Below are 27,197 nucleotides of genomic sequence, written 5' to 3' on the forward strand. Positions count from 1 at the left end.
TTGTTAATTCATTATCTATACCCGTTATCCAGCACTCACTATCATGGGGTGACTGGAGCCTATCCCAGCTTTTCCCAGCTGGTTGTGAGGTAGGGTACATCCAGTCAATGGCAGGGACACATATCGAGACACACAACTATCCACATATTTGGGCAATTTTGGGTCTCCGATTGACATAATAAACATTTTTGGACTTTGGGAGAAAAACAGAATACCCTGTCAGAATCAAACCAGGGATCTTGCTATGAGCCGCCGACCTGCCCCAGAGGAAACAAATGTCGTCAATTATATTTTTCATGCAAAGCAATCGGATAGAGAGATGTAAAAAGTGAAACAGATTGGAAGGAATGTTATCAGAAACATAACCAATTCAAAAGACATACCTGTGTGGACATCAAACAAACACAATTTGACTGAGTGCTTTTAGAAAACCCACCTTTCACAAAATGTGTTCTACTGTGTGGATATAAAACCTTGCAGCAACATTCAAATCCATTTCATAAATTGAACAGATCTCTTATTAGCTGTGACAGGAGAAGGCCGAAGTCCCATAATTTCTTATGTTTTCATTTCGAGAACTGAGTCAGACATTTATACTGTGACCAAGCACCTGACACTATGGAATTATTTAGATGTGCATTTTAGCTGAATAAAGCAGATCCAATGGTCCACATACAGTTGCCTGTAACTGGGTCGGCAAGCCAACAAATGTTCAGCTTAAACTTCATTAAACAGTAAATTATGACTCGCTCCATCCCATGAAGGCAGATCTGCCACCTTCTACCCTTTAAAGATGAAATTAGAATGAAAATGTCAGGTTTGTTCCCAGTCAGCAGTGTTTTTGTATAATCATTAGTTTTATTACTTTGATGAGAGAAGTGTTAGAATTCAGACTTCTCTGGCTATCAACAAAATCAGTATGTGTGATGTGCAAACACACAACTCACAAGACTTGTCAACTGTAGTACCGGTAAACTCTGATACAGCAGCCTGTTGCAGCAGCTCAACTGCTGCTGTAACACATTCATTTTCCCTTGGGGGATCAAAAAATTATTCATTCATTCATTCATTCATTCTCCTAAGAGTCACAACTACACATTTTCACCCACAGCTATAAATTTCATTTGTTCATGAATATGTGACTTCATTTCCAGTTTCTGTATTAAAAAATGCTGTGTAGATCAAGAAAAGAAGGAATGACTGAAAGCTGTTACAGAATAGAGAAAAATGGGGAAGATTTGCCTACCTCATCATAAGCATAGCGATAGTCTGCCTTCTTTGATTTCAGATCCCACAGGACCACGATCCCAGACTCAAATCCAATTATAAGCTGTAGAAAAGGAGCATGGAGCAGTGTGAGAGATAGGTAGGACAGATGACGGGCATATGATGAAAGAGATATTGTGACAGGATAATACATTTGACATTCATGTGCTTGATAATGGGAAGCTAGGCATCTATATCGGCTTAGTAAGAAACATGTCCATTTCGGTTCACATGTGATGACATGGGGTATATAAGGAGCTTCTGAACTATACTACTGTTTACATTGCAATATGCTGAATAATAACTGAATAGGAAAACAAAAAAAAAATGGGCTTACGGCATCAAAATGCAATTAGCCAAAATGGCTGTTATGGTGCCGTGTGAGGATGAGTAAGATAAAGTTTAATAATACACATGCAGCAGGTTTCAGTCCAAATGTATATCTATAGTGTAAATTCCTGATGAAAATTATATTCTTCATTCAGAACAATAAAAATCTAATTTCAATTATTCAAACAGCTGAGTCAAATCCCATGCCCCCATTAAAAGTGGCTGTGTCAAACTAGTTTCTTAATTGTGACAAAGGTCAAACGTAATATATGATGTTCTCGCAAAAGAAATGCTTTCTATTACATTCGCCAATAAGTGCTAGACTGTCAACTGTATCCCCACTGTGGTGATTGAATCACTTGATTGTCTACAGCTGTTACAGTAAAACATACTCCATAGTGTATGTCCAGCATCAAATCCTGGTTCTTAAAAGCTTTGAAATACCCACTCCAAGGCCAACCTGTGATATAACACTGAAATTGAGATAATGTCATCCATATTAAAGAAACCACTGACCAGTATTGTTTGCCAAAAGTATGTTAAACCTAATATAGATTTATAACAGGGACGTTGTATTTCTAATGTTTACCTCATAATGCTCTTCTGACAGAGAAACATTTGCTATGTGACAATTTTTCAGAGAGCAGAATCCTTTCCAAGAGCCCTGAAAATGTTGCAATGTCAAATTTCAATCTGTCCAATGCGAATTCCTTGATCTTATCTCAGGGTTTCATCAGTATCTGTAAAAAAACACCAACAACAATGCAGGATTGACTGAGGGAGGGTAAAGAGTGACAGATATCAAGGCTTGGCACTGTGGGAAAAGTAATCTCCTTATGCTATAATGCTCATTTTTATAATAATATATCAGAAGGGCTCCCAATGATTAATCCACACTAAAGGATAATCAGGGTGATTTAGGGTCCTATTTCAGCCCCAAAACAATTAAAAGCGTGCTCCTAATTTCAAGTTGTTCTGAGCAGATTTTTTGTCTAACTAATACATAATGTAAGGGATTTACAGCCATAATTGTAGTATTACTAGCTGCATCATAGCCTGCCTAATTTTTTATTGTAAATATTAAATATGCTCGATGTTTAAGACTTGGCATCATTAAGTAATGAAATAGATAGCAAGGAACAACAGAATCCAAAAGGAGAGAGCTGGCTGTCGCCAACTGGATGTTTTCAACATGTCTGGTCAAATGAACAACATGAGGACTCAATATGAGGCCAAATTCATAACCAAAAATCATCTTAAACTTCCCCTTATGTCCTTTGTTTTCTATAGAATGTATAATACATACAAGTGGGGCTGGCTGGTAAAGTCAGTCCTCATCCATAATTTTTTTTTTTGTTTATTTTTTTGTTTATTTTTAGTTTTCCCAGAAGTCATATTAGATTGTTTGTGTTTGTGTGAGATCCCAAGGCTCTGGAGTTACCTTATACTTGTGTAGAAAAATCAAATATGATATATTTCAGTTGATATTTGTCATAAACATCCTGCATGTTAAAGACATATTATTTTTATTACTAATTATTCAGTGTGAAAGTTATTAAAACTTATGATGCATATCCATGATATTGTAGATTGCAATGTTCAATGGAATTATATATATTGCACAGCTCATCTTTAAAATGGAAATGCGATTGGTGTATTTTTTTGGTGACTTGTGTACACATTGTTGATGTCCTACCTTTCCCTCATCCATGGGGTTGTCACTTATGTGGACTACAGGTCCAGGGTGAGCCTTGGAGGACCTTATGAGAGACAGAAAGAAGAATTGAAAATAGATAAATAAATACATGCAGAGCATCCACCTTTATACAATGCTGCAGCTCTGGATAGAAGGCCACAGATGTATAGTTGACATAAAAAGTGCTGTCTCGTAAGCACATGAGAGGCTAAGAGCTGAGAGGGAGTTTCTTTGACGCAGTGAACGAGGCAAAGTTAGGAGGAGAAAACTGCCAATCATTTTAAGATTTTAATGGCTGTTCAAAGACATAAGTTCACAGAGAGTTGTGATGGATGTCGCTGTCAGCGCAGTCCCCAATGGCGAAGTGTATGTGCGTGCATGGTCTGTGTTAACATTAGCATATCAGCGAAAGAGGCCAGCAAAAAATTCCCCACCCCCGTCTCCTGTTTGTGCTTTACCCTCCAGACAGCCTTATGTCAAATCTCCTCTCCCTGTGCCATGTGGGAGCAGATTTCACCTAGTCTGCACTGCCTTAAAGATATGATGTGTGGTGAGGAGTGCCAGGCAAGGTCACAACTGCAAAGGGGTGACTGTTAAAGCCTGAGACATAACCCGAATACCAGTGAAGAATGGCCGAAATGCCTGACAAGCAGAGGAGAAGGAAGGAGCTGCAACCAAATGGAAGTAATGCAAAAGGAGACAGGGCAAAATCTTTGTTTTGGATGAGAACTGCGGGGTATTTAAGTACACTTACAATCTGACTCTGAAGGACAGGGCACTGTAATGAAACTTAACAATGATTGTAAGCTTAAAATGCTCTATTAGAAGTACATGATGAACGCATATGAAAATAATCATTGCATAGCACTAATTTCTGCATGGGACTATGAGTTCAACCAAAACAGTAGAAGCTGGAAAGCATCTTCAGAAATATCTGTTTATGAGAAGGTTGCAGTTAGTGGGCAGCGAGTTAGTCAGTCAGTCACTCATTTGTCTCTATATTTAGTCTGTTAATGTTGGAGCCGTATTACCTAAGCTCTGCTGCAGCTGGAGCTGTTGATTTATCTAATCCCCTGTTCACTGTCTGTCTCCCAGCTAACGGCTATCCACAGCAGCATGTGTGCACACACAATTAAGACACATCTTAACACCCACTCTTTCTGTAACACCTACATCCTTAAAAGACCATGACCTTTTTGCTGAATCACAAAATAAAACTTGCCCTTCTGTCCCACATGATTTATTTACTCTTGCTTTGAGACTTTATACATTAAGATCTCTGTTTCCCTGTGAAAACACATGATGAATTTGTGCTGTTAGAACATGTAAACAAACAGTTATAATATCACAAAGAAATACATTTACAAAGTCCACAAACACACATTCGGGTCTGGAGATAAATGAATCACCATGGCAACAGAGGCAGAATGGGTGAGGTGTAGACAGGCTCCCAAAATGTATCTTACTCTAAGTCAAACCCTCCTACACAAACATACAATGCCTGCTTAACTTCAATACACTCTTGAAACCCCTGATTCTGCCATGGCACTGCTAATGACTCTGTATGTATGTGTTTTACATACAGAGCAAAAAGGTCAAAGGGACAACTATGTTTGACAAAGCTTTTTTATAGGCACATTTTTATGTCATATTGCTGAGATATGGATGAGTGCTTACATCTTTTGCACACTAACGTGTTTATTCCTACTTGGTGTTGGTATAAGCATATCAATATTCTCATTTCTCAAAGGTAGAGGGACATACTCATTACAAGCTCCTACCAATGACTTCTATAGCTAAACCAAATTTCAAACGGGATACCTAAGACTCATTTGGTATATGGAAATCTTTGCCCTTTTGCATATGTTATTGTGTTCTACTGCTTTACCAACTGCTTGTGCAAATCATGAATTCCCCCCAGCCAGTAATGCCTTCACTACATTAAAAGATAATGGGAAACTACCGCATGTGTGAATTAAAACAAGCACATGAGTGCATCATGTTGAAAAATGTCTTTGGGCTTTGTCAACAGTGAAACAGTTAGTGACTAGAACAAAAGTATTGGATCAGCTTTTTTTGGATTGTATAACTAGATCCGGGTATGCCTGAAAGCAGTGAGTCAGTTGTGAGATAATACATTTGAGCTTAAACTGTCAATTAAATCAGAATTGTCCCTTAAGCCAAGTCATTTGTACTAAATCTGTGGTAAGATTTTTTCATAGAAGCATGAAACTTACAGTTCTGAATTGTAAAAACTTTTTTTCAGATAAGGAGCCACATCACTTCATGGTGATCATCTTACTTTTCACCATAGCAAAGCCATGCTTATTCATATATAGCCATGTTCAAATTTCTCAATTCACACATGAGCAAGAAAAGATGATGTCCACAAACTAGCTGAGGATTATACTGATTATATACATTGTATATCACCACAGAAGTATTCTGTTACTGTATATTTAATCTATATGGTTATATTGCAGTTTTAATGTGTATATTTGAACAAAATTTGACATGATGTTGATATATTATCATATATATTTATAATAATAATAATAATAAAATTAACATTATTATAATTTAATAATAATAAATTATCCTTTATTAATCCCTCTCGGAGAATTCATTCTCTGCAATTAACCCATCATGGATGAACAGTAGGCTGCTGCCCATCAGCGCCAGGGGAGCAGTTAGGGGCTCAGTGTCTTGCTCAACAACACTTCAACACACTAGGAGGAGCCGGGATTGAAACAGGAAAGTGCCGTTCCAAAACGACTGCTCTACCTCCTGCACCACTTTATGATATAATGTCAGAAGATTGACATTCCCTCGCAATTAAATGCATTTCATCTGCTGTGATGTCTCCCAGCCCTGACCATAAGAAACCAGCTAGTGATTACTTACACTTGGTGTGAGGTATCATTATCTATTGTGTGTGACAGTGGCTGTTCAACAGGCTGCAGTGAGTATTGTGTACAATGCCTTTCTGTCAAACCATTGTCAGGGTTCTTAATTCTACAGATGATACAAGGTCAATATTTAAAACTATTTTTTCCTATTCATCACCTTAATTACATAATTATGAAACATGTAATATTTCATACAAGACTGCTACCAAGACTATCCATGAGAGATAGTTTAATTCAATGACTTAATCAGATGTAGACAAATTTGATATAGCATAGATGGCCTAAGAACATCCATATTCAGTGATCTATATGAAACATGCTGAATATAATTACCTTGAACATCCAAATTATCTTCAAAATAATCAATTAAGATTTCAGTGGAATACAAAAAACGTATTTGAATATTAAGCAGAATTTAGATCTTTGAACATGAAGCAGAATTTCAACTAAGCAAAGAGTATTCAGGATCATAGACTGCAGTACACCAAAGTAAGCACCTCCTGAGTGCTTTCACATCCATTCAAAATCACTATGGGGGCAAAAGGACCCCTTGGTATTTTGGTATTGAGTCACATTAAATTTGTAACTGGACCTAACATTTTTTTGGATCAGCAAATGACCTGTAATGTATACCTCTAAGACTATTGCGTGTTGAAAGGTCACACCTGGACCTCCACCCGGAGGGTGGAGACTGAGCATTGTTGACAGCTACGAAGTAGCTGAATGTTTTGGTACAAGTGACCAAATCTAGCTAAAGGCCACTCACATGCATAAACAGTGTATGCAGGAACATACGTAAGACGATGAAAAATTCAAAACATGAATTTGGCCTGAGGCTTCTATGTGGGTGAGTGGTAGAAAATGAAACAGGTCAGAACAGGAAAGACCGCAGGCCAATATGTTTATGTGAACTATGTGTCATAGTAAACAATTAACATTTGGCCACTCCTGTTCCACTTCTGCTGTTCTGTACTCGGTGACCATCTAATCAAATCAAATCAAATACACACAAAAATATTTACCTTGTATACAACTGACACAACATCCCATTTGGCCTTGCAATAACGGCAAAGTCTTGAGCGTCGGTTTAGAATTAGTGAAATGCAGTTGATTATGCACTATGTGTCAAAAGTCGGAGCGGAGGTGTGAGTCATAAAAAACGCGCTGGCCTGGACAGGGGCCAGTGGCTTAGCTAATGCAGCTTGTTTCCAAATAGCTCTGTCCACAGTATGACTCTAGAACATAAATCCCAGCATATTGCAACCATCACAAAGGAGGAGAGGTGTAGTGGACACTGTAACAAATAATACATTTCAATTATGCATGTTAAACAAATCTATGTGGGGAAACAATGAAAATAAGCTAAAAGCATGAAACACCTCTGAGAGCCTAATGATACAGATTATGACATAACGACTATATCAGGGGTGTCAAACTCATTTCTCATCGTGAGCCACATACGGCCTAGGTAGATGTCAAGTGGGCCGGACCATTAAAATAATAGCATATTCAACAATAAATAACCAAAATATCATATCTTTCCTCTGTTTTGGTGTAACGAAGTACAAGGACATTAGAAAATCTTGGAATTTAATGACCAATCCCTTTACAAAACATTTCATGAAACACCTCATATTTCCTTAGACAAAAGTGCAATTTACTTATTTCATTCACATGTATGAATTGCAATCATGTGATCATGAGATCCCACTGATCGTACACAGGCACAAAACTTTAACAAGTAATTGGTATTGAAAAATATAGTAATGTATTTTAAGATTAAATGAGACTTATAAAGAAAGGGATTTTTAAACCATTTACACATGTGCATATAAAATCTAAATTGAATCCCTGCCTACACCCTCCAAACTAAAAAGGGTGCTATTAAATGTGTAAGGATTGGAGTATTCACCTGACCTGTAAATGTGTAAACTTCATCCATGAAACATGCATACTCATACAATACATACTGAAAATGTATGGAGTTGCATGAACAATAGAATTCCATCATACAAGTTTGTAGAGAAGCTGGTGACTTAACTTTAAATTGCACATATTCGCTAGCAATTAGCTAGCTGGCTTTTACCGCTGCTTCACTGATTTCTCGGCTATCGGTGAAAGTGGACCGCTGTTTCCTCAGACCCGCCAGCAATTCGTTGATCTTGTCTCTTCTCAGTTGTCTTTGCAAGCTGTCATATTTTTCGCTCTGATGAGTCTCGTAGCGGCGCCGTATATTACATTCCTAAAATACCGAAACTTGTTGCAAACACGCTAAGCACAAAGGTTGACGTAGTCAATTTTTCTTTGAAAATTCTACACTCTTTAACTACTTTTCTCTATTTTGATAACGACATTTTGGCTAATGAGGGCGTAGCGGGGAGGTAGAGAACAGGGTAGAAACAACGTCATAACAAGCAGCAGGTGGTGCATTGATGACGTCTGCTGATTGGTCAGTCTCAGTGATGCAGACTGTCGTCTACTCTGACCAAAATAGTGCGCCTCCTAGCGGAAAATTCTCGGATTGCACTTAATTAAAAAAAAAAATCATTGTCTTTTATGCATTTTTTCACTTTCAAATTATCCTGCGGACCTGGTCGAATCCCCTTGTGGGCCGGTTCCGGCCCGCGGGCCGTATATTTGACACCCCTGGACTATATTATCTAGACACGTCAAACAACTTCACCTGTGACATTGAAAGATGTGACATAACCTATGATTAATTTAGCTGAAAAACGAGTCAGCAAATTGTACTGTAAATATTTAGAAGGTTATGTTTCAATACAACAAATAGACAGCTTGTTTGTGTATAAGTAGGTGTCAGGCCAGGCTTTTCTAAATCAAAGATGGATGAAAATGCAGAAAACAAAAAAAAAAAAAAACAGTAAACATTAGCCTAATACCAGTGTTCATCGCGAATCATGAATACATGTTTGCAAGACACTAACGATATCGTTACCGACAGTAAATGTCAGAATGATTACATTTATAAATGCACAATATTTATGGATGCTTACACTCAACAACAACAAAAAAAAAAAAAAATCACATTCTTGCCATGATCCTAAAAACTATGAGGGGACCTTAATGAATAAATAAAAGCAAATAACCAAAACCCCGACATACCATTGCAACTTGTTTAAATTAGTGATCTGCCACCAAATTAATCATTAGGACTCTGCCTGCAGTTGATCTAGATAAACCACTTCCTTCATCTAATGACTTCATCAAAAGGCATCAATAGGTGAGGAAGCTTTTTATCCAGACCGCAATACCACAAACACCTGCAGCTAGCAGTGAGATGCACAGAGAATGAACAAGAGAATTACTCACACACCTTTCTGATTTCCATCAAAGAAAAATGACAGACACATATTCATATGCTCAAACAGATATGCAAACTGAGAGCAACGTCAATGAATCAGTGAATTGATTCCAGGAGCCCCTGCTATCTCTGAGACAAAGTATCCCACAGAATGTCTATGTGAGTGATTGAAGCCAGAAACGAGAGATATGGAAACCTAATTTCCCCAAACCAATCATACAGAGCTACAGTTTGGGCAGAAACAGCATGTCAAAAGTTCTGCAACTGCTTACTTATCTTTAAAGTTCTAACAGAGTTGCTAAATGTCTAAAAAAAGTCATGAAGTCATAACGACTTGACTCAATTCTGTACTCATGCAAAAATGTATACCACTTTTTTATCATCATCATCAATTATTAGAATTATTTTGATTATTGTTATTAGTAGTAGTAGTGGTAGTAATTGCAGAATTATTATTTTTGAATATTATCTATAATGTGAAGAACATATCTAACGATTTATATGCATTTCCTTATTGATACGCTTTTCCTGCAGAAAAGCTGGAAAAGGAATGTGTTAACATTGCTTTGATTACTTTGAAGATGTAAAAAAAGTAACATGATTCATGGACAACAGAAGGGCATATTATTTTGCATTTTCTAAAGACCTCTTTTAAGGTATTTCACATTAAAACAGAAAATGATACATACAGATGCAGTACAGACAGATACAATGTGAAAACAAAGCAGTCTTGTTAATTTCCATGTATTTTGTCATCATCATAATAATAATAATAATAATCATAATGATACTGCTTTCTATTTGAAGGGGCTTTTCTTGACACCAAACACTGTACTAGTGAGCAGCGACAAAAAGTTGCAAAATTCTTTCATTATCTACAACTTGAATCTCCTATACGAATTTCCTATATGTGAAAGGGTATGTCAGACAACATGAAACACACTGTGGCCTCTTGTTTCCCTTGGGATTTTATTGGGTTTTGCAACATGTTTCAGGCTGGTGTTGGATATTTCTATATATTTGAATTGCAATATATAGTGCTACCATGCACCCTATCATCTGATTATCCACTACATTTATCTTATTGGCTATTTTTAAGTAGCGGTTTCCAATTTTTCCAATTGCTCAGAATGACTGATTCGCTTTTGACATTTATGACCCCACTTACAGCTATGGAGTAGAGCAGGGGGAGAGTGGACTGTAAAGAAAGAGTTAAACTAATGAAAACAAAAAGTTATTGACTGACCTTGAGTCAAGAAGCACATCTACGTCTCAATCTTATCATTCACATCTAGTCTTGCCTTTCTCACTTGTTTCCTTCTGTGTTTGACCCTTTTCTTTTCCAAGCGGAAACCTTTTTCAATCGCTCTCTCTCTTCTTAGTTATTTGCATACATTCTTCATCTTGTACATGCCCTCTGTTACTGTCATTTATCCCTTGGTCATTACACCATCCACTCTTCTGTTATTCTTCCTCTATATGTTCTGTCCCCCAGGCAAAAGCTCTGTCTCATCCATTCAGTTCTTGTCTCCTCTGTCATACATTTCCCCCTCCTCTCCTTTCCCTCTCTCCCACCATTCACTCTCGCCTACTCTCCCCTGCAGCCCTGTCGACGAGACGTCTACGTGCACCATACACTGATCTTGGCAGACACCTGTTCCACCCCTCTTCCGACACAGCTTCCCTCATCTCCCAACACACACATGCAGAGAAGATGCATGCAGAAAACGTGTGGAGCCAAACGCTCAAGTGAATAATTTAAGTCCCTACAGCAGGGTATGAAAATGGAGCCTGTCAACCTGGGACAGCCACTGAAGCAGCAATGAGAAAGAGGACTCAGTACCTGGACTCCAATACTGTGCCTGGAAATGATAGACTGACTAATCACTCCTTCATATCTCATTACAGTTAAACCACAATAACCTTTTGAAAGGCAAAATGCTGATAACACACACACTTTTTCCACACGCAAGTGCTGCAAGGTGCGTCAATAACCCGGGATCCTATGATGCAGTGCTGACAGTAGGAATTTAATTCCTGCAAATATTGATTGACAGATTCACTTTGGATACGAACCCCCTCTGTATGGTGCAAAACATTCACAGAAGAATGGAAAAATGTGCAGTATTTTAAGAATATGTGGGCAATAGTCGTGTCTTTTCAGGTTAGTGCATGTGGGTGACATGTGGGATGTAACACTTACAGTTCGATGGCTTTGTTCCACATGATGACGTAGCCTGAGAGCATAAAGGACTCCACGTTGACAATGTGGATGTTCCCTCTTTCTGTGCCAATGTACAACCATTTACTCTGGAAGGGCAGGTGACAGAAAGTTATTCTGTGAAAGAAAATAGAGAAATAAGTAAGTAAGTAAGAAAAAGAGCAAAAAATGTGATGAAAGGGTTACTAGGGACAGAAAAGAGACTTGAGCTCATAGACAGAGGCTCATAAAAACATTCATCAGAGATTGCTGAACTCTTCTTCATCCAACCAGCACTCTGGACATCGAGGACAATGGAGCAAAGAAACACTTGTAATTCTTCTGTTTTCACCATCACCCCAACTTCTACTTCAATCCATCCACCGGACCTAAGTTTAATGAGAGGTTATAAACCTATCCTCCTTAACTACAGCTATACATTTATCTTGTCTTTTTTTTCATCATTTTGTTCTTTATCCATCTTCAACCTATAGTCTAAAGAATATTCTTCTTCCTGGTCTTCTCCCTTCGGCTTTTCCCTTCAGGAGTCGCCAGAGTGAATCAACCGTCTCCATTGAACCCTATTCTCTGTATGCTCCTCTCTCACACCATCTACCTTCATATTCTCTCTTCCTATGTCCATAAATCTTCTCTTTGGTCTCCCTCTAGACCTCCTGCATGTCAGCTCCATTTACCAATATATTCACTATCTCTCCTCTGTAAATGACTGAACCACCTCAGTCTGGCTTCTCTGACCTTCTCTCAAAAACACCTAACATGTGCTGTTACTCTGAGAGACTCATTTCTGATCCTATCCATCCTCGTCACTCCCAAAGAACCTTAGCATCTTCATCTCTGCGACCTCTAGCACTGCCCCCTGTCTTTTTGTCATTGCTACTGTTTCTAGACCATATAGTCGTTGGTCTCACCACTGTCTTGTACACCTTTCCTTTCATTCTGGCTGATAGTCTTCTATCGCATAGTACCCCTAACACTCCTGGGTTCCTCTAATTCACACACATACTCTGTCTTGCTGCAACTACCCTTCATTCCTCTACTTCCCAGAGCATACCTCTACCTCTCTAGATTTTCCTCAACCTGTTCTCTTTTCTCACTACAGATCACAATGTTATCTGCAAACTTCATGGTCCATGGAGATTCCCGTCTAACCTCATCTGTCAGCATGTCCATCACCACTGCAAACAGGAGGGGGCTCAGAGCTGATCCCTGATGGAGTCCCACCTCCGCCTTGAACTTCTCTGTTGACCTTACAGCACTCCTCAACACTGTCTCACAGCTAGTATACTTGTCCTGCACCAGTCTAACATACTTCTCTGCTACTCCAGACTTCCTCATACTTCCCATAACTTCATTGTATAGCTCATCAAATTTATCTCTCTTTCGTTTCGTTCTCCCCTTATTCTTGGGCACCATCACACTTCTTCTCCACTCCTCAGGCATCTTCTCACTCTCTAAAAATGCCTCTCCATACCTCCACAAGTATATCAGTAGGACTAACCCCCCTCTCTTCTCTTCATCCTCTTTAATGCCTTCCTCACTTCACTTTTACTAATATCTGCTACTTTGTGGTCTACAATAGTCACCTCTTAAACCCTTGCCTCTCATTCATTTTCTTCATTCATCAGCTCTTCAAAGCACTCTTTCCATCTTCCCCTCACTCTTCAAGCATCAGTAAATACATTTCAATCTCGATCCTCACCCGGACCTGCTGTACTTCCTTTCCATCTCTATCTCTCCATTTCGCCAACCTGTCTACAGTACATTCTCTCTCTCTTTAGTGTCCAACCGAGCATACAAGTCATCATATGCCCTTTGTTTTGCATTTGCTACCTCTCTTTACCTTATGCTGTATCTCCCTGTACTCCTCTCTGTTCTCTTCAGTCCCCTCAGTGTCCCATTTCTTCTTTACTAACCGCTTTCTCTGTATATTATCCTGCTCTTCCTCATTCCATCACCAAGTCTCCTTATCTACTTTCCTTCCAGATGATACACCAAGTACTCTCCTTCCTGTCTTCTGGATTAAAGTATAATTCTCATTTTCCCAAGCTCAGTTGCTTTCTCCCTGTTTCACAGAAATGAAAGTAGCAGCTCATTTATAACACTGGTGCACAGAGTTGTGTAACCACTCCAACACATGCTATTGCTAAGAGCAACACACATATACAATACTCGGACCAATAATTGGCTTAATCTGACATCCATCGTTTAGATTGACTGCTTTCCCATAGACCAGTTATGACATAGGGCTTTGGTTGAAGATCCAGTGAAAACAAACAACAAGAATGAAGCAAAATACTTTTAAATATGTGGTACTTTAAAAGAATTTTAAAGAGGAGATCAGTACTGACTTTAGTCAAGTATGCAGTGATGACAAATATGTGAGACATACAAATACATCATGAATGAATATTTTAAGATCACATCGCTTGATACAGATATGGATATTCTATCATCATTCAGTCCGTATTCTCTCCTGTTTCTGCCCACAGACCAAATCATACTGTTTATGAAAGACCTTAATTGGCCATTCTGTGGTTTGCTGGCAACCAGTTCAGGGTGAGCCTGACCTCTCACCTAATGTGAGCTGAGGTACCCTTTCAGCCTCTGTGACGCTATGGGCATGTGAGCAGTATAATATGACACACACACACTCACACACACGCACGCACACACACGCACACGCACACGCACGCACGCTCACACAGAAATCAACTTAAAAGCAATTGTTGTTCAAAGTGGCTAAGAAAATCTTCCAAAACAAAAGACAAAAAAAAACCTAGATTGTTTGCCTTTCCTTGCAAAATACCTAAAAATATCAAATCAAAAAAATAAATAATTGTCAGTGTACTGGGGCTAGGGTACACTTAACAGCTATTACCCTGGGGTATTATGAGTGATTCCAGGCACATGATCAACTATAAATGTTTTGCTTTGCCAAGCTCAAACAGCAGTGACATATTGAAGCTTCATAGACATCTTCCATGGTAAATATAGCCCAGAGGAACACTAAAAATGAGGTTCAGATATATCCCCCAATGTATCAATGTGTCATGGTAGCTTTTTTTGTGATTCTCCTTTTATTCAAATCTTGAATCTTTGTCAAGCTGAGTACATAGTTCCCTTAAGATAACTAAAAGAAGTTGTTTCGCTACAGGTTCCACATGCAATTTTGTTAAAATTATAAAGTGCAAAATAGTTTTATTTAAATGAAATAAAGATAATCCACAAAATGTTTTTCATTTCAGGGTACATGCATTATTGGAGTCAGCAGTGGAAATATATATACTAACCTGCTTAAACAGTTGACACATACATATTAATACAGATGGGCTTTACAGAGCAAGATGGACGAAGAACTTGTCTTTTCATGACATGTTTTAGTGTTCTTAGATCCATAGGCAAACGGACTACTGGATTTAATGTCCTGTTCCATCTGTGCTGACAGATGTGCCTCATCAAGACATTTGAGGGTTGGAGTGTGTGGCTGTGTTCAAGGTGATTATTTGTAAATTATGCATAAATGTCTGTTTGTGTCCCTATTTATGTTGGTGCTCTATATTCTCTTTAGTTGCTATCAATGAATGACATTTAACATTGATTTAGTGTAAATATATGTTTGATAGTCTTTTTTTTCTACCGCAAACTTGCATGAGATTGTTTTTACAAGTATGCATGTCATTCTGTTTATACTTTGTTGTGCAGGGATGTTTCTCAAGGTGAATTCATGGTGAACAACATCAAGTGCTCACGACTTACAGAGGACGGCACTTTCCAGCTTACAAGCCTCATTGCCAAACTGATTTCCTCAGAGAAGATAGTTGCTTACCAAACACTACCCAGACACTGTTGACTAGCGCCAGAACTATAGTACAGTACATGGCTCACTGAAAAGTAATTAAGTAGAGTCTTTATAAGGTATCAGTCTGTACAGCGTGACTTTCTCATGTTGCTATTAAACAGTATTATCACCACACATGGAGAGAAATGTGACTCCCGGTCAACTGCCCTTAACAATAACACTGACCTGTGTGTCAAAGTCAAAGTCACCTTTATTGTCAATACTGCCATATGTTTCACACATGTAGAAGATTTAAATTGCATAAATTCAATGGTGCAATAATAGAAAGTTATAAATATCACAGACAACAAGTCTGAACGAAGGTAGAAAAATGTATTCAATTTGCCTTTGCTATGTAAGTAGTTTCAATGTCACTGTAAAGGAAGTTACTCATAAATGTGTACGTACTGCCTTTTAAGGGCTGATTTGGGGGACATTGGTCATTTCGTGTTTTTTGATTTAGTGTCCAACATCTAAACTTGTGAATAATAAAAACTGATTATACAATGTTGCCTGGTTATCTGACACAGTGAAAGAGAGGGGCTTTCTCAGAACTGGCTCTCAAATGCATCGCAGCTGCTCAGCTGCATAGTTCTCAACTTCTAACTGAACTTTTAATAGAAATAACTGGCTTAACCAGGCTAAGTTTGTCTAAATCTAAGACGGAAGTTGGCTTAGTCCGGAAAGGTTCTTTGGTAAACTGCTGTGAGAGGAAAAAGCTGAAGTTGGGTAGCAGACATGTATGCAGCGATTAGGTAATGAAGGATACATTAAAAGTATTTATTCTTCAAAAAAAAAAAAAAAAACATACAGGTGCTCATAATGACAAACTGTGGCTGGATATTTTTTACATCACTTCCCCTCATTTTTTCTTAAAATTCCGTTTGGTTAGGCCATTTGAAATTCGAAAACCTGTGTCTTGTCTGTCAGTTAGCCTTTTAATACTCCCTGTTCATTCTTTCATCTGCCTGGTGCTACTCCATATGTCCAAAGTTGTTTCATTATTTCTGTTCCTTCAAGTCTTGGTTAGATCTTCTGTTGTGCACTTTTTCTTAATGTAAGTTTTGTAGGTTAAGTACATTGTTCTGAGACACTCCCATTTATTATACCTCCAATATAACTCTTCCATTGTAATCTGCCTGCTACCATTTGCCTATGCAACACTCCACTGTACACTGCATATGTACAATATGCCTGTCTTTTTGCCTCACAGTACAATGTCACACACACACACAAACACACACATACACACACACACACACACACACACACACACACACACACACACACACACACACGTGTCCGACAAACATTGTGAGAACATTCAAAATAATCAACGTAAAAATATACTTATGGTGGCTATCTAGAAAGACAGGATACTGCTCCCGTTTGTTACTTGTCCTGAAACAACCAACAGATACAGCACAGAACCAGGTTGTCAGTATTCGGCTGGCCAAGATTTCAATATTTCCCTCGGGTTTATAGAGAATAACAATAGAACAACCAATGACAGCATATTGAGAGAAGTGCTGGCCCAAATTCAGAGCAGCATAGCTGACACTCAGGACCCCCTGCAGTTTGCCTACCAACCCAACAGGTCTCAGGAACTATAGCTACTGCCCTTCATTATCCTCTTTCCCAGCTGGAAGAGGATCAGGATGCTCTTTGTAGACTACAGTGCCACCTTAATCATGATCACCCCCCCACAAACTCAGACACAAAATACCCACACTTAGACTGCACCCCACCCTCTGTGACTGGTTCTGTTTGTGGACCACACCATAGTGACAGGATGCATCACCAGCGGGAGCGAAACGGTCTAGTGTCATCGTGTGAGAACAGCCTCACCCTCAATTTTGACAAGATGAAGGGAATGATTGTGCACATGGGGAAATAGAAAGGACCTCATTAGCCACTGTTCATCACTTTGACCTTGAAGTAAAGTGGGTGAATAACTTTAAATACCTGGGCGTCCACATCAGGATGACCTGGTAACGTAACACCAAACAGTTGGCTCAGAAGGCTCAACAGTGGCTGTACCTTCTGAGGAGGCTAAGGAAGTTTGGTTCTCACTTCAGATACTCCGCAACTTCTACAGCTGCATTGTTGAGAGAATCTTGACCAGCTGCATCACTGTGTTGTACAGAAGCTCTATTGCTATGGACTGCGAGTGGCGAAGACTAAAGAGAAGATCACCAGGACTCTAATGCACTCTCCACAGAGCATTTAACACAGTAGAGTCCCTGAGAGAGCTTCTTCCATCCTCAAGTACCGCATGCACCTACAGTACCGACTACTCACACTTCTATCCACAGGCTGGAAGTACAGAAAAATGAAACAAAAGACTAAAGAACAGTTCCTTTTGCACTGCCATCATACTACTAAAGCTGACAGGCATTTACAATCATGGACTACATCTGAAAAATCAGCTGTACTTGACTGTTTACATTTTTAATTTGTACACTTTCAATTTACACCTTTTCCATTTGCATGGGTTTAATTTACAGATTCATGCTGATCATTGCACAATAGTTAGATTGGTTTACTGTTCTATCTGCATGGTTTACATTTCTGCATAGTATATTTTTATTTTATCTTTCACATACTGCCTTTTAAAATAGCTTCTACTGCATATTATCATGTATTCATTTTATACCTAGATCACAGTGTTTGGCTTTAAGAACAGCAAAGAAAGAATTTCCTTATAAAGCGAATGCTGTTTTCATACTGTGTACATGACAATACATACTTGGAATCCTGAATATAAATATGTGCTGCTTCTACCTCCTCAAAAAAAAAAAAAAAGTCCAACAGCAATCTCATACAAGGAGAAATAAATTTTTAAATTAAACGGTCACTTGCATAAGAAATGCCATAAACGGATGTCCAAATATGCCAGTTTCTTTTAAAAGACAGAAAAAAATAAACCTTGTTTGTTAAGCTTCAAGCAACAGATTTAACCACAAAACCAAATCACAACAAGAGCTTCAGGAGTTGTTTTTCTAAGACGTTCTTTGAAGTGTGTCGACACATGAATTGTGACCCTGACCCCTATTATCTCCAATCATATCCCCCTGCATTGATGATTGAATCTGCATCTGCAGCACATTCCTGTAGGGCCAGGAGGTGAAGGGAGCATCCTACGCCAGAATGACTCTGCAGGATTTCTTTTGTGCTCTCTCCATCCCCACACTCCAACCCACAGACTGACTCACTGGTCCCTGGCTGAGGCCCACTGTGTCTCAACTCATCTCCTCCCTTCTCTCCTCCCATTTGGATGCCAGTGATCTCATATGAATGGATGCCAATGCTGGGGGGGAGGGGGGTGGTCGGCAATGCTTTCACACATCTAGTCAAATTTTGATCACAAAAAATAGGCACAAGGGAAGAAAGGATGAAATGTTTTGCTTACAATTTAGGGGGAATGTACCAATAGTACTGCAACATTAAATGCAGTTACACCAATTTAGGGAAAAAATGCTCCAACTTTCTGAGTAGCTGTATATTTTTTAAATCATGAGATTTGTTTGCCTCCAGAAGAGGTATCTGTCAGAGTTAGTCAGTCAGCACTGTCTGAGGGAAGATTTTTGAAGCTGGGGGATATGTAGCGCTACATGTCACACTAAACTTGCAAACTTTTTTCATATCAACCTATTTAAATCTATATATTCCTCTTTCTTATCGGCCTTCCTAAGGATTAAAATGCTCACTTTTCATAAATACTGAGTGCCCAAGGTCTTTCTGTAGAGCGTACCTTTGAAAACAACTAAAAGCCAATTTATTGAGGACTGGCCTGCAAAATGCATGAACTTCATCATATCTGCTACATTTTTTTCAACATTATGTTTAATGGTACACATTTTCATGTTTTTGTTATTTGTTGTTTTTGTTTGTTTTCTTTAATTTAAGCAGGTGGCACAGTGGTTCGCACTTCTGCCTTATATCATGAAGGACCATGGTTTGATTCCCACAGGGAGCCTTTGTACGTTTGTGTCTGCATGCTGCCTGCGTGGGTTTCCTCCCACAGACCAAAAGCATGCAGAAGGTTAATTGGAATAAATTGCCCTTATAAGAGGGTGAATGGTTGTGACTGTCTGGTCCAGTGTGTATCCCACCTCTTGTTGAATTACGGCTGGGATAGGTTCCATTATTCTCTGCGACCTGATGTGTAGGATAAGCGGTAGACAACGAATGGCTGGAAGTGATTACTTGAGTTGTAATTTTTTTGGCAAATCTGGTGTCAGTTCCACATGACAAACATTTATAAGTAAGCGAAAAGGATTGTTTGCTTGTGCTCTATACGTTAACCTCTGAGAATTGTCAGATTGAAAGACAGTGGAAAAAGCATAAGGAGAAAAAGGATATTTACAGTAGTTGTTTGTTTGCATTAAAAGTCACGTACAATAGCTGCTAATTAATACTTAAAAGTTATTTGTGCAAGAGAGCTTAACTCCCCATTACATTTAAAAAATCTTGGTTCAATATCCACCATTTATAAAAATAAGAATCACCACGTTTAGCCTTTAAAACCAGGGAGTTCCGAGAGGATAATGTGTGCACCCCACTAAATGCACTAAAAGAGACAGGAATAAAATAAGAGTTCAAAAAAAGCTCAACTTTTAGAGCTGCTTTTATGGGACTAGAAGTTATACAGGACACTTGTCTTAATAGTCAAACAATATTATATTATTCTGATATCACAGTAGTGATCATGTTACAAAGTAGATGTTCACATTTACGGACCAAGTGTAACATCAGAATAAGACAGTAGACAGAAATCCCTTTATTTGTCACATTCAGTTATACATCCAGCGCAACATCAGTGAAGTGTCATCACTGCATTTAACCCATCATGGAAGAACCATGAGCAGTGGCAACCACTTAGCAGCACCAGAGGAGCAGTAAGGACTTCAGTGTCTTACAGGCTAGGAGGATCACGGGAATCAAACGATGAATGTTCGGTTCCTCAGACGAATGCTCTAAACCCTTGTGCCACGCCATCCCTCATTGTCCATATTCAGAGCAGATGTACTCAATGTCTGAGTGTGTGTGTGTGTGTGTGTGTGTAAACTTCATTAAAAAAGTATACGGCATAGCCACTATGCAGTGGGATTATTATTCTTGAGAAGCCAAAGGCCCTGTGTGGAATTGTTGTAAGGCACAATAAAGAAGATGTCTAAGGCTCAAGTAATTTAATTTGAACATCTCACTGGTAAAGCTGGTGTTAGTGCAACTTTCTCTATGTTAAGAAAATGAAACAGATATTATGTGCAGATAAGAGTTGAAAAACAGCTTCCATACTCTTAAATATTAAATGGTCAGAAGATATGAAACGAGTCAAGTCACTGTGTTCCTGAACTTTTCAAGCATGTTGCATCCGTTCTTCTTACCTTGCACTCCAACCCCCCCTCCACCTTTTTTTCTCCACTGCTCAAATTCCTAAGTACTTCTTTTCACAAGTCTTTCCATTTGCTCCACTTACTTCAGTTTAACTTGCTTCTTTCCTCCAACGTCAAATGTCTCAAGTGACTTTGCAGCTTCTCTTTCAACATGACATCTCTTGTGATGCAGTATCTCCTCCCCTCTCTTCCACAGAGTCCTGGGGTGGTTGCACTGTTGGATGGCGGTGCTCACTAAATGTCAGAGGCGGTCAAGCGCTTCCTCTAGAACACAACCCGCCCTAAAAGCTGCTGCTGGCCACCTGTCCATCATATCAACGCTGTGTCAGATCATTGGCACTGACATTTAACCCATTCATCACTTTTCAGAGCAACAGATCTTTGTCGTCTTAGGGATTATTGATAATTACTGCATCTGAGATTATATTGGACAGAGGAGATTAATTAATGAAATATGGATGGGCCACATTTTCATCTTCTAGTAATCTAATACTAGTGATGTGAGCTTCCTTCGGTTAACAGTTTGTTTCAAAACATGTGAAGATGTTTTAATATAGGTATCGAGAACTGTTGCCTATTAATAATAAAATAACAAATACAAAAAAGCAAACTATACTAACAAATTCGAATGCACATCTGAATGACAAGGGCTCTCTTCCTGGACCTGGAGTTCCAAAGCTACTTAATGTCAAAGTTGTGTTGAGTCAGACTCTAAACCCGAGTCCTGAGCTCAAGCATGCCAATACTGAAAAAAAAACGTCGTATGTGCTGAGTACTTAATTAACCACAGGTTTAGTATATCTGACAAAAATTGACAAACAGTATGAAACATCTTTTTTTGGCCAAACCACTGTTTGCTTTGCCCTCCCCAACATTGGTAGATCCATCCCTTCAGCGCTCAATGAACTCAGTGTGTTGTGGGTATGTTTATGTATGTGTGTCTGTTTGTGTGTATGCCTCAACCCTCCGTTGTGTACCTTTAGGTGTTTGGGTTGGCTCACACCTGTGCACCAGCGATGGCAGAGCCCCTAAGGCAGAGTAAATGACCCAAATAATGTGTGTTTAGTGAGGGTCTAACAGTGAGAGAGGGATCATGAGACTCACTGTCATCTACTGTGCCCTGTGCACAACATTGCTGGTGCAAAATGACAAGTCCACTGTTTGCATACAGCGCAAGAGTGAGTGAAAAATAACAGCTCACACAGGCAGCAAACTGTGACACTGCCCCCCCGCTTGGAAAGCTACAGTTCATATTGCACCATAGCAAGTGAGAGGACCCAATTGAGAAAATAGAGTAGAAACTGAGAAAAGGCAAATAGAATGGCAGTGCCATTCACTGAGCAGAAGGTCTGTCTCATAATTTCCACTGTACAGATCATACCTCTCTCTGCTGAATTTGAGGGAGTGAAGGATGGCTGGTCTCTTCTGCCTAAGGTTCCACAGGTGAATACTGTCATCAGCCAATGCACTCACAAGTGCTCCCTGTCAATGAAGTAGGGGAAAGTAAAAAAAAAAAAGATTAACAGAAGAAAATGTGCACTAAATTAATGTAACTGTGACATACATTGTTCCCTTTCCTGAGAGCAAAGACAATTTTAAATCAGGCAGCTTTTCCAAGATCATGTAGCTTCATAAGATGACATAAGTATGTGTCAGAACTTCAGTGCTAAAAATAATTTCCACATCCCTACAAGTTTGTTTGATCTCCTCAGTCACAGAACAACAAAGATGCCGGCACATATACAGTGCACACACACGCACACACACACACCTGAGAAAAATCAAACTGAACCAAACATTTCCATCACTAGTGTGAAGAGACTCAAAATGAACCTCATGCAACAGTACATCAATAAACCAGACTGGCTTTTGAGGTTTTTTTAACAGTTGTGGCTTGTCAAACGATAACTGATAAGAGGCTTTATCATTGCTGTGGCCTGTGGGTTTGCAGCCTTGAGTGATTTAACATGACATATGGACAGAAGTCGTCGTTTTAGATGAGCAACTGCTTAATAAGGGTTGGGTGAATTGAGGGTTGACTCACATCTGACATTTGTTATGATTTCAAAAGACAATAGATGTAAAGCAATAGAAGCTATGCAAAATACTTCCAATGCAATGTCTTCTCACAAAAATCAGACAACTGAGTTCAATACGTCAAGTTCAATGAATGGAGCACTAATTAGCTTTATTTTTCAAGTGTTAGACCTTCATCCAGTAACATTCCTGGGGTGGTTGCTGTCAAATCTTGTTCAGGTTTTTGAAGAGGTTTTACCTCTCATCTCTCATCTTCGAGGCCTCTCCAGTTCTAATTCAGAGTTTTAGATCTTTTGAAAACTGAGGAAGTCTCTCAGATGAGTGTCTTCAAAAAAATTTACAAATCCAGGTGCTAAGACAAGATTTGGTAACAAGACTTATGACCTAGATGACTGAGAGCCTTCACCGATGCATTCATGAGAGTGTATTTTACCTAAAAGACCAAAATCTGCAAGTGATCAACAGCTTAAGGAAGTGCCTTATGCTCTGATGGAAAAGCTGCCAATACCATCTTTTCACCCGTCTTTCTCCAACTGCTGGTTGAGTCTCTTAAGCAATTGCTGAATGCGTATACACTATGAGAGTCCTGTGAATCTTGAAGACTCTTCTCTATAGGTACAATCAAACAGCTTGTTTTCTTTTTAATGACCCTATTTTGAAAGATCACTTGTTTTCAAACCATCAATGTCAATATTTTAATACCTGCTCTACTACTTGCAGTGCATTGCAAAGGGTGAAACATATTTAACGGTGCCTGTGTCATTTTAAATTACATTTAGCCCGACAAACCTGTGACTGTCAAACATGGAATACTTGCTGCTTGATTATAAATTATGTTTGTTCATTACACATAGTTACTTGTCCTACTAGATAGTAAAACATGTCAAAGGAGTATTTGCACAATATGATAATGTTAGTGGTTCTCATGTTTCTTGCTACCTACCTCATTGATGAGAAACTGTAGCTGAATGACCGCTGCTCCACTCTCATGCTGGCAGTAACATTCCACACCTGGGCGACCAAACCTGAAATATTTTTTGTCAAGGAATGTTCCAAAAAAATGAGTTTAGCAGCAAACCACCAATGCTTTGTTGCAGGTTCAGAAACTGTAGCCAAGATCATGGTCTTGAGGTTGTTGGTTTTTTTTTTTTTTCTTGTCTTAGGCTTTTCATGGTACAAGACTTTAACAGATTCTGAACTATTATTCTGTGATGTTGCATTTGATGGTCAATGCTGGCACAACATAATAACAACTCTATTCTCTCCCAAGTCTACATGACTTTAAATTTATTCTTACTGAAATATACGTGTATGCTAGGGTTAGTGTGTATATGTTAGGAACCAAAAGAAAACTGTAAATGTAAACAGTTTGTGTTCTTTCTTTATCTTTCTTTTGTTCTTCTTTATTAAACAGACACAATACATACAAAATTTCCACAAAAAATGAGGAAACTGTGATGAACACTACATTCTCGGTTTAAAGGATGAGAGAAACATGAGAAGAACTGGCAAAAGTCACCTCTCAGAAAGTGATTCAACTTTGTTGAGGAAACCTGTAGTGAACAAGACATTTCTCAAGTGAAATTTAAATGACTGCTCATTACCAAAATATCACTACAAGTGAGCAGCCCATTCACCTTGTTACCTGCTAGGGAAAAAAGTAGAACAGGCTACCGAATACATCACTTGCAGAAAGAAATTTTAAGAACCAGTAGATGAGAGTAGCTAATGGCAAGAGATAATTGATTAAAACAGAGTGGGGAGGAAAACAATGATGTTGTTGAATAGAGAGGAGTTCAGAATGCAAATAGAGATCAGCCATAGTGATAAAGATAAAGAGAAAAACAGGCTGGAAGATATGTTTGGGTAGAGAATGAAGGAAAGAAGGAAATTGCAAAGAAGCATTATTAAAATTCATTCAATCAACATAAGGACCAAAGCCCTGGGGATGACTGTAGTTCATCATTACTGTATACCAGTGGTGTCTTATCCATGCAATCAGCAACAGTTTGTCAAGCATTCACATATCAATACAGATTGATCTCAAATATTATGAGTATTTTTCATGCAGCATAGAGAAATATAGAGAATGGCAGGGAGAGGGAGGGGCACCGTCAAGCCGAAGATCCATGACTACATGTTTGAAATGACAATATCTGCAATACTCAGCAATAGTTTGCACCTAAAAATTGTAGAAATATCATCCCATCTGTGGGAAATCATGTGAGGCATTAACTAGTGATGCATCCAGTACAATCACTCTGATGTATTTTAAGTATTCCAATAAATCCCACACACCAACAGTTTATTTCACCACAGCTAAAAGCCACAAATACATCAAGATTTTTATGGTTTCATTTCTCAGTTTACTTATTTGGTCCTGTTCTTTCCTCACCAGGTGAGCTGATAGTTCACTTATTTAAGCATGCAGGGGGCATCGCATATATTGAAGCTAAATATAATTATTGCTCTACTCTGTAGTTACCCACACCTCAGCAAAATAAGAAAGTGTTTTTTTTTTTACAAAATTGCTTTGATTTCATAGCCTGCAACCTTGGGTTTCTTGTTCAATCTCACAACTCCCATTGGTTTCATTTTCAGATACACTTGGAAGCCACTCTCAGCAAAATTCCCACTATACGTTACCTGGCCAAAACCAAATGGCAGGCAAATTATGTGCGAGCAGAGGAACAGATTGGAGCACTTTGCTTAGCTGCTGGTAGACAGAAAGTGGGTTTCAAGGACAGTGAAAACTAGATTCACATTATCAGCCTAAAATAGTCTTGAAATTAACGTAGATGTTTCTTTACGAACATCAGAATGGTCAATTGGGAGACCTTGATCATGATACTTTGCTTTTGCTTTGCTCTAAATCCCTAAGCCAAAAAAAAACAAATAACAACATATAGTGAACACATACAAACACACAATAAAAAGACAGGAAGAGACAAGAGAATAGTGTGTCCTTAAATTTCTCAACACTGAGCTATGGTACAGATGGTTGAAAAACAGGGAACGTAATTGTGTAGATTTTATTATAAGCTATTTTCTTCTCACCATCAAAAGCAACTAAATCTTTTCTCTGCATTCAATTTGAATGTAGTGTCTGATTGTCTTCATACCTGGCTGTTATTGAATTTCCAATTGTGTCTTTATACACCAGTCCTGAATAGTTGTTTACAACTGTCAAAATGCATTTTCCATAAAATATTTTTTTCTGTAGGCAGTTTGTCCTTGATTTCATGCCAGCAGTGAGGGAAAGACAGTCTTTTGAAAATATATGTGGGCTGTTTTTCCGCATCAATAGCTTTTGACACAGTCCATCAGGGTTTAAAAATATTTCAGAATATTACAGAGAAAAAGCAAATTGGCATTTCACAGTATCTACTGTGAACAGAGTCAAGCTTGTAAAAATCCTTACACCAAGCCAGGTAAAGTGGAATGAATCCCTTTATATTGCCATATTTAATTGCATTTGTATACTTTGAATTGATCCTTTAATGCACACATAATTATTACATACTCTTTTTCACCAGCAGTTTTGTATGACGTTTCTATGGAATGAAAAACAAAACAAGTAGTACGCATTTGTCCAATCAAATTGATTGACGATTTTGTAGCAGACACTAAGGGGCGTGGCCTCTCACGCCACGGGACTGGGGGCTGGGGCGTGGTTTAAATTGAGGGGGATTGCAGTCCATGAAACTCATCATCAGCCTACTTGTGGATGTCGCGAACAAACGTTTAATTGACGACTTTTGCCACCTGTTCATGTGAGACAGGGGGAGTTGGACTACAAACGCATGCTAATATTTTAGCAGCGAGGGATGTGTACCAACGTTTGCTGGCAAATTTTCCGGTGCTAACAACACCCACATTTTCTTCCGTTTCTACTAAACACAGTGTGGAACATTTCATCCCCACGCTGGGACGTCCTGGTTTCGCGTGGGCTCAGTGCCTTGAACTCCTCTTTGGCGAACCACAGCTAAAGGGGAGTTTGCCACCATGGAGCATCTGGGGATTGTGAGGCGGTCAAACAGCCTGTTGACCTCCCCGCTCCACATGGTGCCCAAGGCCAAGGGGTCATGGCGTCTATAAAGCGTCTTTCACTGGTTGAACAATGTCATTGTGAGCGATGGCTACCCCATCCCCTACATTGAGGACTTCTCTGTATGGCTG

At 38.9% G+C, this 27,197-nt stretch overlaps 1 protein-coding gene across 3 annotated transcripts in view; it reads right to left on the minus strand.

Moving 5' to 3' along the window:
- The window catches only part of stxbp5a (syntaxin binding protein 5a (tomosyn)), an 87,668-nt gene that overhangs the window by 32,482 nt on the left and 27,989 nt on the right, over positions 1-27,197 (minus strand). For all 3 annotated transcript variants that reach the window (XM_086166943.1, XM_086166941.1, XM_086166940.1), the window contains exons 3-7: positions 23,962-24,043; positions 22,363-22,463; positions 11,727-11,861; positions 3,293-3,356; positions 1,247-1,330 (exon numbers count right to left, since the gene is read on the minus strand). In XM_086166943.1, coding sequence (XP_086023069.1) covers positions 1,247-1,330; positions 3,293-3,356; positions 11,727-11,861; positions 22,363-22,463; positions 23,962-24,043 — 466 coding nt within the window. The remainder of the gene's footprint in view (positions 1-1,246; positions 1,331-3,292; positions 3,357-11,726; positions 11,862-22,362; positions 22,464-23,961; positions 24,044-27,197) is intronic.

The sequence above is a fragment of the Fistularia commersonii genome, chromosome 20 (genome assembly GCF_037954325.1).
Source record: "Fistularia commersonii isolate RoL2024-O1a breed Wild chromosome 20, RoL_Fcom_v1.0, whole genome shotgun sequence".
Taxonomy (NCBI): Eukaryota; Metazoa; Chordata; class Actinopteri; order Syngnathiformes; family Fistulariidae; genus Fistularia; species Fistularia commersonii.